This window comes from Vombatus ursinus, unplaced genomic scaffold (genome assembly GCF_900497805.2).
Source record: "Vombatus ursinus unplaced genomic scaffold, bare-nosed wombat genome assembly UNPS02014841.1, whole genome shotgun sequence".
Taxonomy (NCBI): domain Eukaryota; kingdom Metazoa; phylum Chordata; class Mammalia; order Diprotodontia; family Vombatidae; genus Vombatus; species Vombatus ursinus.
Genome location: NW_020954619.1, coordinates 7097758 through 7114162, shown reverse-complemented (window position 1 = coordinate 7114162; position 16405 = coordinate 7097758). Strand labels below are relative to the sequence as shown.

Genomic DNA, 16405 nt, shown 5'->3' with positions numbered 1-16405 from the left:
GGGAGGAGGAAGTCATGAAATTTTCCTATTAGTAAAGAATTGTTACAGTGATTAAGAATAAAGGACACGTATTTAAAAAAAAAAACAGACAACTTTACGATACTGAGAAAAAGGCCTCATTCTGGTGATAATGAATTCTATATAATAAATACTCCAATAAAATGTTTTCTCTAGTTCATATCTGTGTTTGCAGAGAACTTAATCATTACTGTTTTACTGTAAAAGTTAAATTATAGGCAGGAATGGAAATAATAACAGTAACACTAAGACATATTTATACAGGCATATCTTCCCTAGCCAGTACTTGGTTCTTTGAAAAACATGATGCTTTGCTGTAGTTATTAGCTTCATAAGAACAAAGCTAAACTGAGCCAGAAGAAAGGGAAGGGGAAAGGTGCACAAATGGTAAAGACTGTGCCAGGGCCTAAGGAGTTGGCATAATGACATCATGAAGTTTAATTTAGTTCTGTGACTTTAATTCACTTCAGTTCTCTTTGTGCCCCCAGTTTGTACACCCTTAGGTGGGAAGAATACTTGTACCACCTTCCTTATAGGATTATTCATTTTGTGAAACTAAAAGCACTGTGTAATTATATGTTGTTATCAATAATGATGCCTATATACAAACCTATTTATAACAGCTCTTTTTGTGATGGCAAAGGATTGGACATTGAAGGGTTGCCCATCAGTTGGGAAATGGCCAGACAACTATGGTATATGATTTTGATGGAATGGTATTGTGTTTTAAGAAATGATGAAGGGGATTGTTTCAGAAAAACCTGGAAAGAGTTATGTGAACTGATGTAAAGTGATGTGAGCACAATCATCATACACAGTAATAGCAATATTGTAACTGTAAACAACTGTGAATGACTTAGCTACTCTGATCAATACAGTGATCCATGACAGTTCCCATGGATTCATGTTGAAAAATTCTGTCCACTTCCAAAGAGAGAACTAATGAACTCCGAGTACAGATTAAAGCATATTTTAAAAATCTTTATTTTTCTTGATTTCACCCCCCCCTTTTTTTTTTGCAGTATAGTCAGTATGGAAAAATGTGTTTTGAATGACTTCACATGTATAATGGGTATCATATTGCTTACCTTCTCAATGAGTGGGTGAGGGGCTAGAAGGAGGGAGAGAATTTGGAACTAAAAATTTTTAAATGAATTTTAAAAAATAATTCTTTATAAGATGTCACTCTCAAAGAGGGAGGAAGTAGATATGGGGAGAAATCAAGGCAATGGAAAAAACAAGGCATTAATAAAAATCTTTTTGGAAAGTAAAAATTATAATGCCCTTACTTATGGTGTTTTTTCTGTTTCCTCATTTGATCTTTAACAAACATTTATTAGGTTCCATCTATGTGTCCTATAAATGTAGAACCTTATAGAATATAAGATCCTTGAGGGCACAGACTTTTTTTCCCCAACCTTTGTATTCCCAACACTCAACCTGAGTACCTTGGTCATGTAGTAGGCACTTATGAAATTAAGAACTAGTGAAGTGATTAGTTTCATTGCTCCTAGTTAGTGGCAGATTTGCAGCTATATGACCTCCAGGTCTCTTGACTCTCGATCCATTGCTTTTTTCCAACTGCATTTTGGTGGTTCTTTTTGGTCTGCTTGGATATTATTAAATAGCAGGAACAGTTACAAGTTTGCGTTGGTAAAGGGAGTTCCTCTCTGGAACTCCTTACTGGAGATTGTAGATTGAGCTTTGTGTGGGACAAATAGCAGGAGACTCAGTTTGTCTCTGAACCTTTTTTAGAGTAAGGGAAGGGAGTGGTATGTAATAAAACCAGAAAGATATATTGGGGCCAGATTGGGATGGGTTTTAAATGTCAGTAAGCAGAGGAGCTTATATTTGAGCCTAGAGTCAATAGAAAGTCACTGTAGGTTATTGATAGTTTTTACTTCTTTCCTTACCATCCACTTATTCTTCCCTTCTCTATGTAATTACTTTCCTTTTTTGATATGAATCAGTTGGGTGTTACTTAATCCTTGGGGAAGCATTAAGTTCAATTAGTGGGAAGGGAATTAATGGTATAATAGGTAGAATGCCAGATTTGGAGTCAGGAAGATCTGTGGTCAAATCCTGCCTCTGATACCCTGTAACCCTGGGTAAGTCACTGAATCTCTGCCTCAGTTTCCTCATCTGTAAAAAGGGTTAATAATAATAGCACCTACCTCCAAGGGTGGTTGTGAAGATCAAATAAGATAGTAATTGTTAAGTGCTTAGTACAGAGCCTGGCACATAGTAAACACAATACAAATATATTTTTAAGTTATAAATATAGCCTATCATAATAAATACCCAGCATTCAAACATGTAAACATCAAATGTGTAATATTTTATTTCTTCCTTCAGATTTGTTAAATTGGAACCAGTACAGTTTTTAGGTGTTTGAGTATCTCAGGTAATAAAACTGCTCCTTTGTCTAAACAAAGGGACAGTGTTGCAGCTCCACATTGGTCTTTATCCAGATTTCATTTCTGAAAATTGAGTCATCTCATCAGAACATGTTGACACGGCAAAATTGGAAAGTACATAGGTGCAAAATTAAAAATCATTACATGGATGGAAGTGCTGCTTAAAAGTTTCAGGACTTAATCCTTACAATGAGCATGGCACTGGTGGGGAACAGGTTTGAAATTCAGTTCAACAGACATTCATTAAGTGTTTAGTTTGTGTAAGGCACTGCTTTCTATTTTGCTTTTCACTCCTGCTGGAAAAGGCTGATAGGGAGCCAAAGAGCATAGTGTCCTCCTCTGTACTTGGTAAATATTAAAGTGCTATTTGAATTGTTTATATCAATCAGTACCTCGTACAGTGCATTGAGCATATAGTAAGTATGCATAATACATGTTATTTGAATTGTCTTTCATAGTCATGCGTGTGAAGAAACTTTCTTGGAAAGAAATAGTATGTCCTACCACTCTGGGTTTGGAACTTCCAAAGTCCAAGGAAACATTAGAAATTTGAGTTCATTAAAAATGGCTTTAAAAGAAGGCCAAAAGTTTATAGGACTCTGGTTATCTAGGATACTGGCATAAAGTAGACACTTGGCAAGAACTTGTTGAATTGAATGTGATTGTCAGGGCAGAAAAAATATTCTGTTTAAAATAGTTATACACACTCCTTTTCAGTAGACACCACCATTCTTCTAGTCACTCAGATTTGTAACCTCAGCATTATACCTAACCTCTGATTCTCTTCATTCCATTTATCAAATCGATTACTAATCTTACCATTAACAGTGCTTATGTATCTCTGTATCCAGCCCCTCCTTTCTCTGGGTACAATTGGCACCACTTTAGTTCAAGCCTTTGTTACCTATTTCTGGACTATTGGCATTGCCTCCTAAGTGGTCTTACTTGATTCAAGTCTCTCCCTACTCCAAACCATCATCCATATGCCTGCCAAAGTTATTATCCTTAAGGGCAGATCTGACCATACCACTTATCTAATCAAAACTCCAGTGACCCTTATTGCCCGTAGGACAAAATATAAACACCTTTATTTGTTTTTTAATCTCCCTTTCAACCTGGCTGTAGCCTACAGTTCCATCCTTATACATCACTCCCCTTCCCATATGCTGTGGTCCAGCCAAACTACCCATCTCTCTATGTTCTTCATGACTGCCTATCTGTTTTGCACTGGCCATCCCCCATACCTAGAAAGAATTCCCTCCTTATCTCTTTCTTTAAGCTTAAGCACCACGTCCCACGAAGAACTTCCCCAGTCTCCACCACCCCATCCCACTCCCAATAGAATGGTAGCTCTTTGGAGAGTAGAAATTGTTTCATTCATCATATTTTTTATCTCCATCGCCTGGTGCATTAGGTGTTTAGTAAATACCTACTCAGTGATTTATATGAATATTCTCCATTCAGACCAGCTCAAGTATGTGTATATTTTATATTTTAAAGTTCTGCCTTAATCTCTTTTGAAATCTCCCCTGACCTACATTTAACCTCAATTTGTTCTTTCTGCTTATAAATTATTTTCCTCCCTTTAGTCTTTTACTGGTCCAGTAGAAGGGGTGCTGGGTTTGGAGTTAAAGGACCTCAGTTCAAATCCTCTCCCTGTTCTTCACAATGCCTGTGTTGCCTTTGGCAAAGTCATTTAACCTCTGGAATGCAACTTCCTCATGTGGGGGGGGGTAATGAAGGGGTTTGGCCAGATGACCTCTAAGTCCCAACTCTAAATGTTTGATATTGTAAGACACAAATATCTTCAAGTTAAGTCTCTACAATTTCTTCAGTGCCAAATCGCCATGTGTGTATTTTTGCCAAACTTTGAATACCCTTTATTAACGTTGGCATAAAAAGGCCTTTTATAAAATATTCAGTATAGTTAGAGAGTGTTAGAAATGGAAAGGATCTTAGAGGATAATCTAATCTAACCCCTATCTCAATCACTAAACAAGTATTTATATTACAGGTAAAGAACCTCAGACCTAAATTTTTTTTTCAAAATCACACATGAAGGTGATGACATTTTACCCCATGCTGATTCCCATTTTACTTATTGGCAATCCTTCTTCTCTCCCCCCCCCTCCACTTTTTAGTAGATTGATAGTATTAAAGTATAGGAATATAGATTGATAGTAAAATTGAGCATTGAACCTTAATAATTACTACAAATATAAAATGAAACTTAATTCTCATCATAAAACAGTGAGCCTACTAATTGTTCTTTATCTATTTGGTTTTTCCTGTGTGGATAAAGCCAAAATCTTGACTGATTGTGGATTTCTTTAGGAAACTGCAATGTTGTAGAATTCAGTCTGTTCAGATCAGTATCATTTGCAAATAGGAATATCTTCAGTACCTCACCATCTGTAGGGAATCCTTTCATTTGGCCTCAGTAGTAAACATCCTTTGACAGTGGTAAACACTTGGTGAGCATGTATCTCCCCATCTTTTCATGAAACAGTTATTTGTTACTTTTTTTTTTTTTTTTAAGGAATCTTGTATGATTTTGGTATTTGCATGGAATTAAAACTTTGTGTGAGGGGAACTTAAGACATCAAATGCTTTTTTTTAATAGTCAAACCAAACCTTCCACATAGTTGAAGACAGCTACCCCAAAAGCCTTTATTTAAAGCTAGGCTTTTCCATCTGACACTTGATTTTTGTTTCATTCTCCATTCTCATCACTCTTGTTTAGTTACATTCTAGCTTATTTAGTATCTCTTCTTAAGGTACAGCACCTAGGAATCAACAAGATGTGTCAGATGTAGTCTGAGTCAGGGAAAGGTATAGTGAATATTTCCTTCTTTCACTCAGACACAGTTCTTATATTAATGCAAAGTAATATTACAGTTATATCACATGATCTTTCTTTCAAGCCATATTTTCCCTGTTTTATTCTTATATAATAGCTGCTATTTAATTCAGGCTCTTATCACCTCTTGCCGGAACTATTAAAATACCTTACTGTAATGGGGCAGCTAGGTGGTGCAGTGGATAGAGCACCGGCCCTGAAGTCAGGAGTACCTGAGTTCAAATGCGGCTTGAGAGCAAACACTTGACACTTACTAGCTATGTGACCCTGGGCAAGTCACTTAACCCCAAATGCCTAAAAAAAAAAAATGAACATGGGAAAGGGGGCAGCTAGGTGTCGCAGTGAGTAGAGCCCTGACCCTGAAGTCAGGAGGACCTGAGTTCAAATGTGGCCTCAGACCAAACACTTGACACTTACTAGCTGTGTGATCCTGGGCAAGTCACTTAACCCCAATTGCCTAAAAAAAAAAAAATCTTATTGTAAATCAGTCTTCCTTCTCAAGTCTCTCTTCTCCAATACGTTCTCTGAGACACAGCTGGCTGACATCTGAACACATCATTCTCATTCTATAAACTGCATTGGCTCCTAATTATTTCTAGAATCAAATGCAAACTTCTGTTTGGTATTTAAAACCCTTCACACCCTGGCTTCAACCTACTTTTCTGGCCTTATTAGGCATTAGTCCTCTTCATGTACTTAATTAGAATGACTTATTCTTAGTGAATCCATGTGGACTCTCAGTGTTCACTGTTTTCTTTTTAATTCATCTATTTAATAATCTGAGAATTTTGCAAGGTATTAGGACAAACTGACTGATACAGTTTCCAAAATCTGTCATTTGTCATGAGTAGATGAAGTAAAAGTGGTCTAGGAAAACACTGGTGTCATTAGTTTTAAATAAAGCAAGAATGATTTATTAGACTTATAAAAATGCCATACTTTAATATAAAAAACTGTGAAGAATTTTTAGCATTAATCCATAATTCCATATGTATTTTCCTACTTATTTTTGGTAGTCTTTATAACCTCTTATCCAACTTATTTCTAAATGGATCATTATAAATAGTATTTGGATTTGTTCATTGTAGTTGCCTCTTTGTCAGTAATTGTTTTACTTGCTGTTCTGTCATTCTGCAAAATAGCAAAGACAAAATCTATCAGAAGAAAAGTTAGTGCTCTTTACATTTGAGTGTTAATACTGTAATGTATTTAAGAATTTTAAAAATTGTTCTCATTAAACTGACAGTCATTTTATTGACTAACCAGTTGTAATTTAACATACTTAATCTAATTAGCAATAGTCTTATTCTTGTATCTTATCTATTTGGGAACTTTTCAAAATGGTATGTTCTGACATGGCAAAATATGTAATTCTTTTACCCTATAGAGATTAATCTTGTTCTTTGCAGTGGGTGTATTCTAGGGTTTGTCTATAAAGATAGTGGGGGGAGGTTTTTTTTGTTGTTTGTTTTGTGATTTTATTTTTAATTTTTTTTTTGTATTTTTTAGGCAGTTGGGGTTAAGTGACTTCCCCAAGATCACACAGCTAGTTAGTGACAAGTGTTTGGTCTGAGGCTGGATTTGAACTCAGGTCCTCCTGACTTCAGGGCCAGTGCTCTATCCACTGCACCACCTAACTGCCCATTGTTATGTGATTTTATAATAAAAGTTGGAAATGTGTTCCACTTTTAGTTAGGGAGAGGTTAAGATAACCAGCCCTTTGGTTTCATGAAGGACATTATAGTATACCTACACACACACAATTTTTACTGTGTCTGGAGATTCCTGACTGTGTCATTGGGGACCCAGAGATTACAGAGATTTGGGCAGCAAGGTGGTACAGTGGATAGAGGACTGAGCCTGGGGTGAGGAAGATCTAAGTTCAGATCTGGCTTTAGACATTTACTAGCTGTGTGACCCTAGGCATGTCACTTAACCCCTATTTGGCTAAGTTTCTCAAAAAAACAAAAAAAATAGGACACACTAGAGAAGGATATGGCAAATCACTCCAGTGTCTTTGCCAAGAAAATTTCTGTGGACTTTGTCCATGGGGTCATGTAGAGTTGGACATGACTTAACAACTGAACAACAACAGTCTTGTTTTCTCTTACAAAGAAATATCATTTCACATATGACTTATTTCACCCTGAAAATTAGTTCAGCATCAGGGTTCATGTTATGTCAGATGAGTTCTCAAACTTATACAATACATATGTCTAATTTGCTTATAATGGTAAATACCTATGTAGTCTTCCCTAGCTTGTTTTTCCTGTTAGAATCTTACTGTCTTCATTGCAGCAAAATTAATTTGACTTAACATTTGAAGGGAAATGTATGTTGGAATTCATAATATAGGACAACCCCAGCTTAGAAATAAGTGTGTTTCCAAAGTTCCCTAGCTAAATTTAGAGAAATTGGCCCCAGGGTGATGATTTTATCAGCCATAATAACTTTGTTTGGAACTAAAGTGCATTTTTCTATAGAAATTCTTTTACACATAGTGGTTAGGCTCCCAGGCTAGCCCACAAATTTCTGTTTAACCCAGAACATAGCTGGGAATCTAATTGTTATTTATGGCATTGTTTCTGTGGGCAAATGCTTTCCATGGTGAGAAGAGAATGTAGTGGCTGGAAAATGCTGATGTTCCCGGGCAGAGCTATGCCAGCTGCCTGACTTTTGATGAGAAGTGAATAAAGCAACAGCAGGAACATTTCTTTCATCACAGCAGCTTCTGGCTTCCTGCTGCACTATGAGAAGAGAACAAGAAAACTCTAGAAATACTTCTCTGCTCCACAAGCAAGTTCAAGTGTTCAGGTGTTAGTTGAGAAAAGAGAGTACATGAAAGAGCTTAGGGCATGTGCAGGAGAGCAGACAGGCAGTTTGGAAGTGAGATTTGCAGTCAAGTGTTTGCAATTTGGGGAAGATATGTAGTTCTCATTTTCTATTATTGTTATTAGGCAATGTTGAATGTCTTAATTATTTGCAAAAGACTGAAGAGAACTTTTGTCTCCTGTGTCTATGGTAACAGGCCTCAGGAGTGCAAGTAGCTGATGAAGTATGCCGCATTTTCTATGATATGAAGGTTCGGAAATGTTCCACACCAGAAGAAATCAAGAAAAGAAAGAAGGCAGTTATCTTTTGTCTCAGTGCTGACAAAAAATGCATCATTGTGGAAGAAGGCAAAGAGATCTTAGTGGGAGATGTTGGTGTAACCATTACTGATCCTTTCAAGCATTTTGTGGGAATGCTTCCTGAAAAGGATTGTCGCTATGCTTTATATGATGCAAGCTTTGAAACAAAGGAATCAAGAAAAGAAGAGTTGATGTTTTTTCTGTGGTAAGCATCACCAAAATATGGAACTCAGCTGATTTGAGATGATAGTATTTTCTTATGATATCATTCTTTAGAACTGCATTCTGGGACTAAACTTACTTCTTTAATTTTTGTAATGAGCTGAATATAATCATGGGAATGCTTAATTTTGGTTGATCAATCTGGCATCACTTCATAGTCTCCTTAAGATTGGGCCTAAGTTGTATGAGTTACCATTTAGAATTTTGAATAAGCTTATTTATAGCTTCTGTTACTAATTATAAGCTAAAATCTTTTCCCATGAAATATCTTCTGGTATAAGCAAAAGGAAAGTGGTAGTTTGTTCATATATGCAACTCCTTTTCCATTACATCCAGTCTCAGAAATGCACATACAGGTAGGTGTACCCTGATTAATTTTCCTGTACCTCTTTTAGCTTTGAGAGCTGGGAGTTGTAATTTACAAATTGCAATATTCATTCATTAAACACATTAGTACCTACTAGACAGTTCCACTCCAATACCTTTCTGTGGTATTGAAATGACCTGGGATTCTTGAAGGCTATACCTTTGGAAAGTATCTCTGACAGGTTCTGTAAAGATAGAAAGACTGAGTATGGGTTCAGCAGTAGACTGTATGTTTACTGTCTTGAGGACCAGCCTAGCTAAATTTAGAGGCTTATTATGAGGCTGGTCTCAGGATAATCACTTTTTCAGTCATGACAGCTCTTAGAGACATTCTACCAAGTTATAAATGAACTGTGATCTGTATCATTGCAGTGAATATGAATTACAGTTATTGAGGCAAATGTATAGAACTCTGCGACCTGATTCCTTATTCCACCTCTTTCAATCTGCTCAGATTAAGATGACTGACCAGTCTGGTTCCCAGGTAATTTGATAGAGCCTGCTCTATCAACTTTCCAGTTTTGGACTGGTCCTCTAACATTTCTGGTCCTCAGTTTCCTCGTCTGTAAAATGAGGAGATTTGATTAGATGCTTCTAAGGTCTTTTTCCTTTCTATATTCTGTGATCCTAAACTTAACAAATCTGGAAAATTGCGTATTCACCCCCCCCCCCTTTTTTACTGCTAGCTTATTTGAGTTAAATATGCAAATGCTGCCCTTTCAAATTAAAGAGTTCACCACCAGTCATTCAATTTGGTGTTTCTAGAAAATCCCAAGTTAAAAAGATTGCTGCTACTAAAGAACAAAGGCAAGATCATGGAATCATAGATGGAGTTGGAAGAGACCTTAGATCATTGAGTCAGAGGGTTTTTAACCTAGGATTTGTGAGCTTACTTTAAAAATATTTTAATAATTGTATTTCAATATAATTGTTTTCTTTTCAATCCTGTATATTTTATTTTATGCATTTAAAAACATTCTTAAAATGTATCCATAAGTTTCCTGAGATTGTCAAAGGAGGGAACATGAAAAAAAAAGTTTAAAAACCCCTAATCTGATCCAGCTCCTTCATAGATGAATATTATAGATAAGTAACTGGTCCTTAAGAGATTAAGTGAGTTGCCAGAGATCCCATAGATCTGCACAACTTGTAAATTTTCAGCTGCACATAGTTCAGACTAGAGAAAGACTGACAATGGTTGGTTGCTGGGTCATTTGACAAACAGGAGAGGGTGCACAGTGGCAACCCTACATTTTGGGGGCTGTATGTTGTGCAGGCCTGGATTAGAATGAGGTCCTTTGACTCCCAATGCAGTATTTTTTCCATTGTCATTGCTCTGGTATGTGTAAAATACCTGGTTATGCAAGGAAGAGAAGAGGCTTTTTGTGATCCCTTGGCAGTGTGCATACTGGGAGGGAGGGCAGGATGGATAGTGGGAGACTCTTGCTTGAAAAGGGAGAGCATAGTTGTACAACCCCAGCCCATTTTAGTGTGAAAAGAGACTGTGTGCCCTCTGAGCTTTTATGGTGGTAATAGGCCAACTAGAAATGTATTGTGGTATAGAAAATAGAAAGTGGCCTCAGAATCACAGAGATCTTGGTTTAAATTCTACCTCTGTCACACATTAGTTGTGACTCCCTAGGTAAGTCCCTGTCAATTTTTCTGAATTCTAATCTGTATTGGTAGAGGAAGTTTCTTTATCAGGCATACTCAGGGAGCATATTGTCTTAGAAAATCACATGTCAATTGACATGATTTATGTTCTATAGTATTTTTATTTATTTAGTTAAATATTTACCAATTATATTTTAATCTGGTTTAGTACTCAGAAGTGTGGGGTGTTTGTTATGCTTCTGCCCTACACTATTGAAATCACAAGTCCAGAACAGAACAGACAAACAGAAAGTCCAGCAACACTTAATTTTGTAACTTTACACCTTGAGGTTTGTGTATATCGGCATAATTAGTGGTTCTTTTCTTTCTGCAATATTAAAATGGTGCTTTTCAATGTCGCCATTATATATGTAGCACTTATGTTTTCACTCTAAAAATAGATCCACTGTAACTATTTTTTTTTTTTTAGAATAATACAGTATTAGCAGAAAGTGAAATGGTGACAGGAAGATAGCAGAAAAAAACAAAGGGGAAACTTTGTTTTCTTAGGTACCATATTTAAAGAAATGCACAGTTTATTGATAATTCCTAGAAACAGGAATTTAAAGATTACAGATTTGCGTTCACATTTAATAATAGTAATAAACAAGCTTTTGATAGTCTTACTTTTGAAATTTTCCCCAGGATAGAATTGTATCACTATTGCCTTTTAATTTTAATCTGTTCTAATTACTAAAGTGACGTGCTTTTTATCAAAGTGATAATAACTTTTTATCAAAGTTATTTTTATCAAATAACATTTCAGTATAGTTTTCAAGAAGGAAAAAAATACATCTAGCTGTTAGTCTTCTCTGATTTTCCATCAGGTTAGGATATATTTCAACATGAGTTCAAACAAGGCATAACTTTTGTATCCTAGTAATTTTATTATAGTGTAATACATTTATACTATATTTTGGGGAAAGGGAAGAGAATCTATTCATAGCAGAAACATCTATGAGTTCTTTATGGAGAGTATTCTAGTCTCTAGTCTCATTCCTGTATCCTGCAAACTTGACAATGGAGAGTAATTGGAAACCCAAATCTAATGATTGAATGTTAGCTTTGTCAAGGAGGCTAGGGCTGCTGTCCTTGAGAGGTGCAAAGAATTGAGGTTCTACATACCCTTTAAGAAGGTATTTTTACTTCAAAATTAGAAAGGATGAGATCTGAGATTCTTATTGCATCTCATTTCATCTCAATGCTTGAGTTTAGAAAGGTTAATAATTACCTTTCCTAGCAACTCAAGGATAAACTGATCACATGTATTCATTAGGTACATTCTTCTCTGAAAGTTAGGGAATATACTAGGTGAAATCTCTGACAGCATATGATTTTTTTTTTTTACTTGACCATCATTGATAACTAATTAGAAAGAAGGGCTAGCACTGCTTAACTGTTATCTTTGATTGCAGTAATAGTATAGTGTGGGGGTGGACCTAAAACTTGGAAAGCAGTGAGAAAGGTAGGATCAGGTTGAGGAAGAAAGAAGAGTTTGCATTCAGCACCTATATTTTTCAGGACATTTTTGAGCACTGTTGCTAAGAAAAGAGTGAAGCTGGGGCAGCTAGATGGCGCCGTGAATAGAGCACCGGCCCTGAATTCAGGAGGACCAGAGTTCAAATCCGGCCTCAGACACATAACACTTACTAGCTGAGTGACCCTGGGCAAGTCACTTAACCCCATTGCCTAGCTTAAAAAAAAAGAAAAAAATGAAGCTTAAATTGTTTTTAGTATTCCTTCAGGAACAGAAGACTTGAAGTTTATCTTAATATAAAGACATATTGACATTGACAATAAATCGACAGCTTGTGAATGGACATTGTTGCTAAATGCTATGTATGGCTTATGGAAGAAACCATTCTTTGATTACTTTCTACGTTTTTATTCTTATCCTGTATGCCTTAGGATATACTGACATCCCTTCCAACTCTGAGACTACATAAATTTGTCTCAGCCATTCTGTGTGACTTCTCCCCTTTCCCACATCTGCCTGTGGAAATCCCTTCTTTGTTTCTAGGCTGCATTCAGAGGTCATCTTCTTAAAAAGGTTTCCCTTCATTTAACCCCAAATTGAACTTTCACTACTCCAATTTCTCAGCATTTTTTGTGGTTATCACATTGATATTGATGTTTATGTCATAAGTACTTACATATATGCCTGAGCATTTCTATTAGATTGTAGGGACCTTGAATGAAAGGAGTGTTGTAGTTCACGTTTGTGAAATAAAAGTATGCTACCTAGACTCTATTAATGTTGAATTGAATTATTATTTTAACAAGCTTTTGTACCTTTATCCAGGGCACCAGAACTAGCACCTCTCAAAAGTAAAATGATCTATGCAAGCTCCAAGGATGCAATCAAAAAGAAATTTCCAGGTATGAATTAACTTCCTGATAGATTCAGGTCAAGGGAACAATGGGTAGAAATTGAAAAAAGGCGGTTTTAGGTTTGATGTGAAGAAAAACTTTCTCATTATTAGAGTTATTCTAAAGTGGAATGGGCTACCTTGGGATTAAGCAGATTCCCCCTCACTAGAGGTATAAAAGCAAAAGCTACATTTGGTTTGAACTAGATTATTCCTTCTCACCCAAATTCTATGGGAAGCTCCTCAGAGACTGTCTCTCCCCCCTCCTTTGGAAGTGCAAAGTTTTATTTCTGGAAGCCTATTGTCCAAAAGAGAGATGCTGTCAGTGTTTCCTTTGTTTCAAAAGTGAAAATAGAGACGGAGTACAGAGAGATGAAAGCATCCTGTGCTAACCACAGTTGGTGCCATATGCTGCTTGTGCCTACTGCTTAATTTTCTTGGCTGTGTACTTAGTCCCTCTATTTTGGTTCTCAATGTGTGATTTAATTGGTTAGTTAGCACTTCTTAAACTCTTGTATCTTCTAAGTGATAAACTATGTTGACTTGGAACTTAATGAAATTGAATTGTGCAAAACAAACAAACCTTTGCACGAATGGAATAGTATGTCTCTGACTTTGGAACAAAGGGGACTTGAGTGCAGTGACTTTTAGATAATTTAAGCCGGCGGATTCTGTAGATGGGAAGGGAGTGGACAGCTTGTTTCTCCGTGGCCTGTTGCTGTTTCTGTAGTGAGAGACTCAGCAGGCCCTGATAACCACCAGATTTTAGGAGGCCATAAATGTTAACTTAATTGTGGGAACTTTTAAAGATAAATCCTTCTAGTGACTAGGGAATGGTTTTTACTAGCAGGATGGAATATAAATATTGATATACTGTAAATGAAGGCGTTGTTTTGTATTGTGTATCTAAAAGCAATAAGAACATTATTTCATAGGACACTTAAGCATTTCATATTACAGTGCCTATGATAAGCATTTGAAGAAAGACCCTTGTGTCAGTGCAGGTACCAGTAAATGGTGAATTAATTTTCTAATGGTGAAACATGGTTTTGTGCCTCTGGACGCTACAAAATGAGGCATATAATTAGCTGTCTTTTAAGTACTTAGGTTATCATATAGTAAAGTAGTAACGTAGCTGGGACAAGTAGACTGCAGTGTGCTACCAACAAAGAATTATGCAGAAATATAAAAATAAAGAATATCATAAGGATATATGACTAAAAAAAAGGAGGTGGGCCAGTTATGTAGCAAAAATGAGGAATAACCAGTTGAATAACCAGTTTACATGTTTCAGTAGTATCAACAGTGTAAGAGGTAGTAGCAGCAACAGCACATATATTACAGCACAATAGTATTCCATCACAATCATGTACCACAATTTGTTTAGTCATTTCCCAAGAATTTAATGATTTTTAATTCATGTCATAGAAAAGCTATAATATTGGAGAATTCATGTGCTTGATTTGAATGGAAAAAAAAAAACAAACCAGATTATACACAATTGTAGCTATTAAATTTCTATGTTAAACAAAGATCTGAGGTAAAATAATTGGTTTTTATAGCCAGCACGATTCTTGATGGAAATTTTCCAGCTTTGATTTTAGTAACTCTCAATTAAAATTGGTATTTCATTGATGCTCCAAACCAAGGCTGTCAAAGCATCCCCACACAGATCTCAAAAATCTAGCAATTAGATGTAAAGATAATTATAAACTGCTTCATTAAATGAATTGTGATTTTTTTTTTTTCTTCAGGCATTAAACACGAATGTCAAGCAAATGGACCAGAAGATCTCAACCGGGCTTCTATTGCTGAGAAACTAGGAGGGTCCTTAATTGTAGCTTTTGAAGGATGTCCTGTGTAGATGATCATTCAGTGCCACAAGTTGAAAAGCTTCCATGTTTAATGTATCTTCTTGCTAAATATGTAAAACAAATATACTTAGGCCAGGGTTTCACTGAGGGGGAGCTGTCTTGTTCTAGATTAAACTAGATATTATATAAACCTGTATAAAATAACCCTAAATAAATCTAAAGTCTAAAGTTTCATTGGTTGTAAATTAAATTTTTACTGTCTGACAGTCTATTTGGCAAGTTGGCTTTAAGATTATTGTTTAAGCTCAGGGTTTTTAATTATACAATTAAGACAAAAGAAAAAAGTGGCCATAAAGATAGAATGGAGAATTAATAGGCATTTTTGTAACTTTTATAGTTACTATCTCTCCTTTGATTTACCATATTGTTCATAATCTGATGGCAACTTAAGCCCATTTAAAAAAAACCTTCCTTGAGCTAAATAGGAACTAGCTTTAAAGGTTTGAATGAAAGCATTTCTCCTCAAAAAATTCTAAAACAGTACTAATCCACTAAATACAGTAGTAAGTTAAGTCAGGCTGTCTTCACTTGAACAACTGATGTGTGATAAAGACTGCCTTAAATCTGTGTACACAAGTAGTAAAAGCTAATCTTTCAAAGCACTCTTTAAAGCACATAGAACAGAGGAAGCAACTCCTCGAACCCATGGTAAAGCTCTTCTATTCACTGGCTGTGAGACTTTGTTCTGATGAAATAATCTCTCATTCTGGAAATCACAATGCATTCTGGAGTGATTGTGGAATACTTTTATGTTACATCAAATTATGACACAAAACAAATTCTAGCTCTACAGTAACTTGGTTTGTCAGTGAAAATGACAGAATGTTGTGTTGGCAACCTAGGGGGCTTGTGATATCTTGAATCGTGTTATCCTTCAGAACTATCCTGCTTCTAGTACTGTAAGCTATGGAAGCTCATTAAGCAGATGTTTACTTTGGGACATGGGGAGACTTCTTAATTTCCTATAGAGATATGTTGATTGTATGTGAAATGGGTAACAGGTATGAAACATAATACTCACTTTAATCATCTACTTTATGAAAGCTTTCAGTGATTGTCTTAACACCATGGGCATAACATTTTTGAACAGTGTAGAGATGCACAAACAAATCTAGAGGTAGCAGATTGGCTTTATTTAATAAAGGAAGCATTTTTAACTAGTCTCCCGTGTAATTTATTCTTGTGTTCATTCAGGACAGAGGACTTAGCTATCTCAACGGTTTTGAGGACCAGTTGAGATGATATATGTAAAACTTGTTGCAGACTGTAAAGTACTAAATAAATGTCCTGTTTTTTAGTCTTTCTAGGATATGAAATGTTCATGACTTAACACAATCCTGATGACAGAACACTAATCCAAGAGAATCTATCAGATTACCAAATTAAACAGATTAGCAAATACAAGAAAATTTAAGATGGAAAAAACAATGCCCACTTGGGGGCATTAGCCATGACTTTTCTTAAGGGGTGGCACCTGAGCTGAATCCTGAAAGAA

General features: G+C 36.0%; 1 protein-coding gene across 1 annotated transcript in view; it reads left to right on the top strand.

The window, feature by feature from the left end:
* The window catches only part of DSTN (destrin, actin depolymerizing factor), a 32201-nt gene extending 16130 nt beyond the window's left edge, over window positions 1–16071 (top strand). The window contains exons 2-4 of the mRNA XM_027840263.1: window positions 8324–8631; window positions 12970–13046; window positions 14791–16071. Of these exons, the coding sequence (XP_027696064.1) occupies window positions 8324–8631; window positions 12970–13046; window positions 14791–14900 (495 nt within the window). The 3' untranslated portion in view covers window positions 14901–16071. The remainder of the gene's footprint in view (window positions 1–8323; window positions 8632–12969; window positions 13047–14790) is intronic.
* The last annotated feature ends 334 nt before the right edge of the window (window positions 16072–16405 follow it).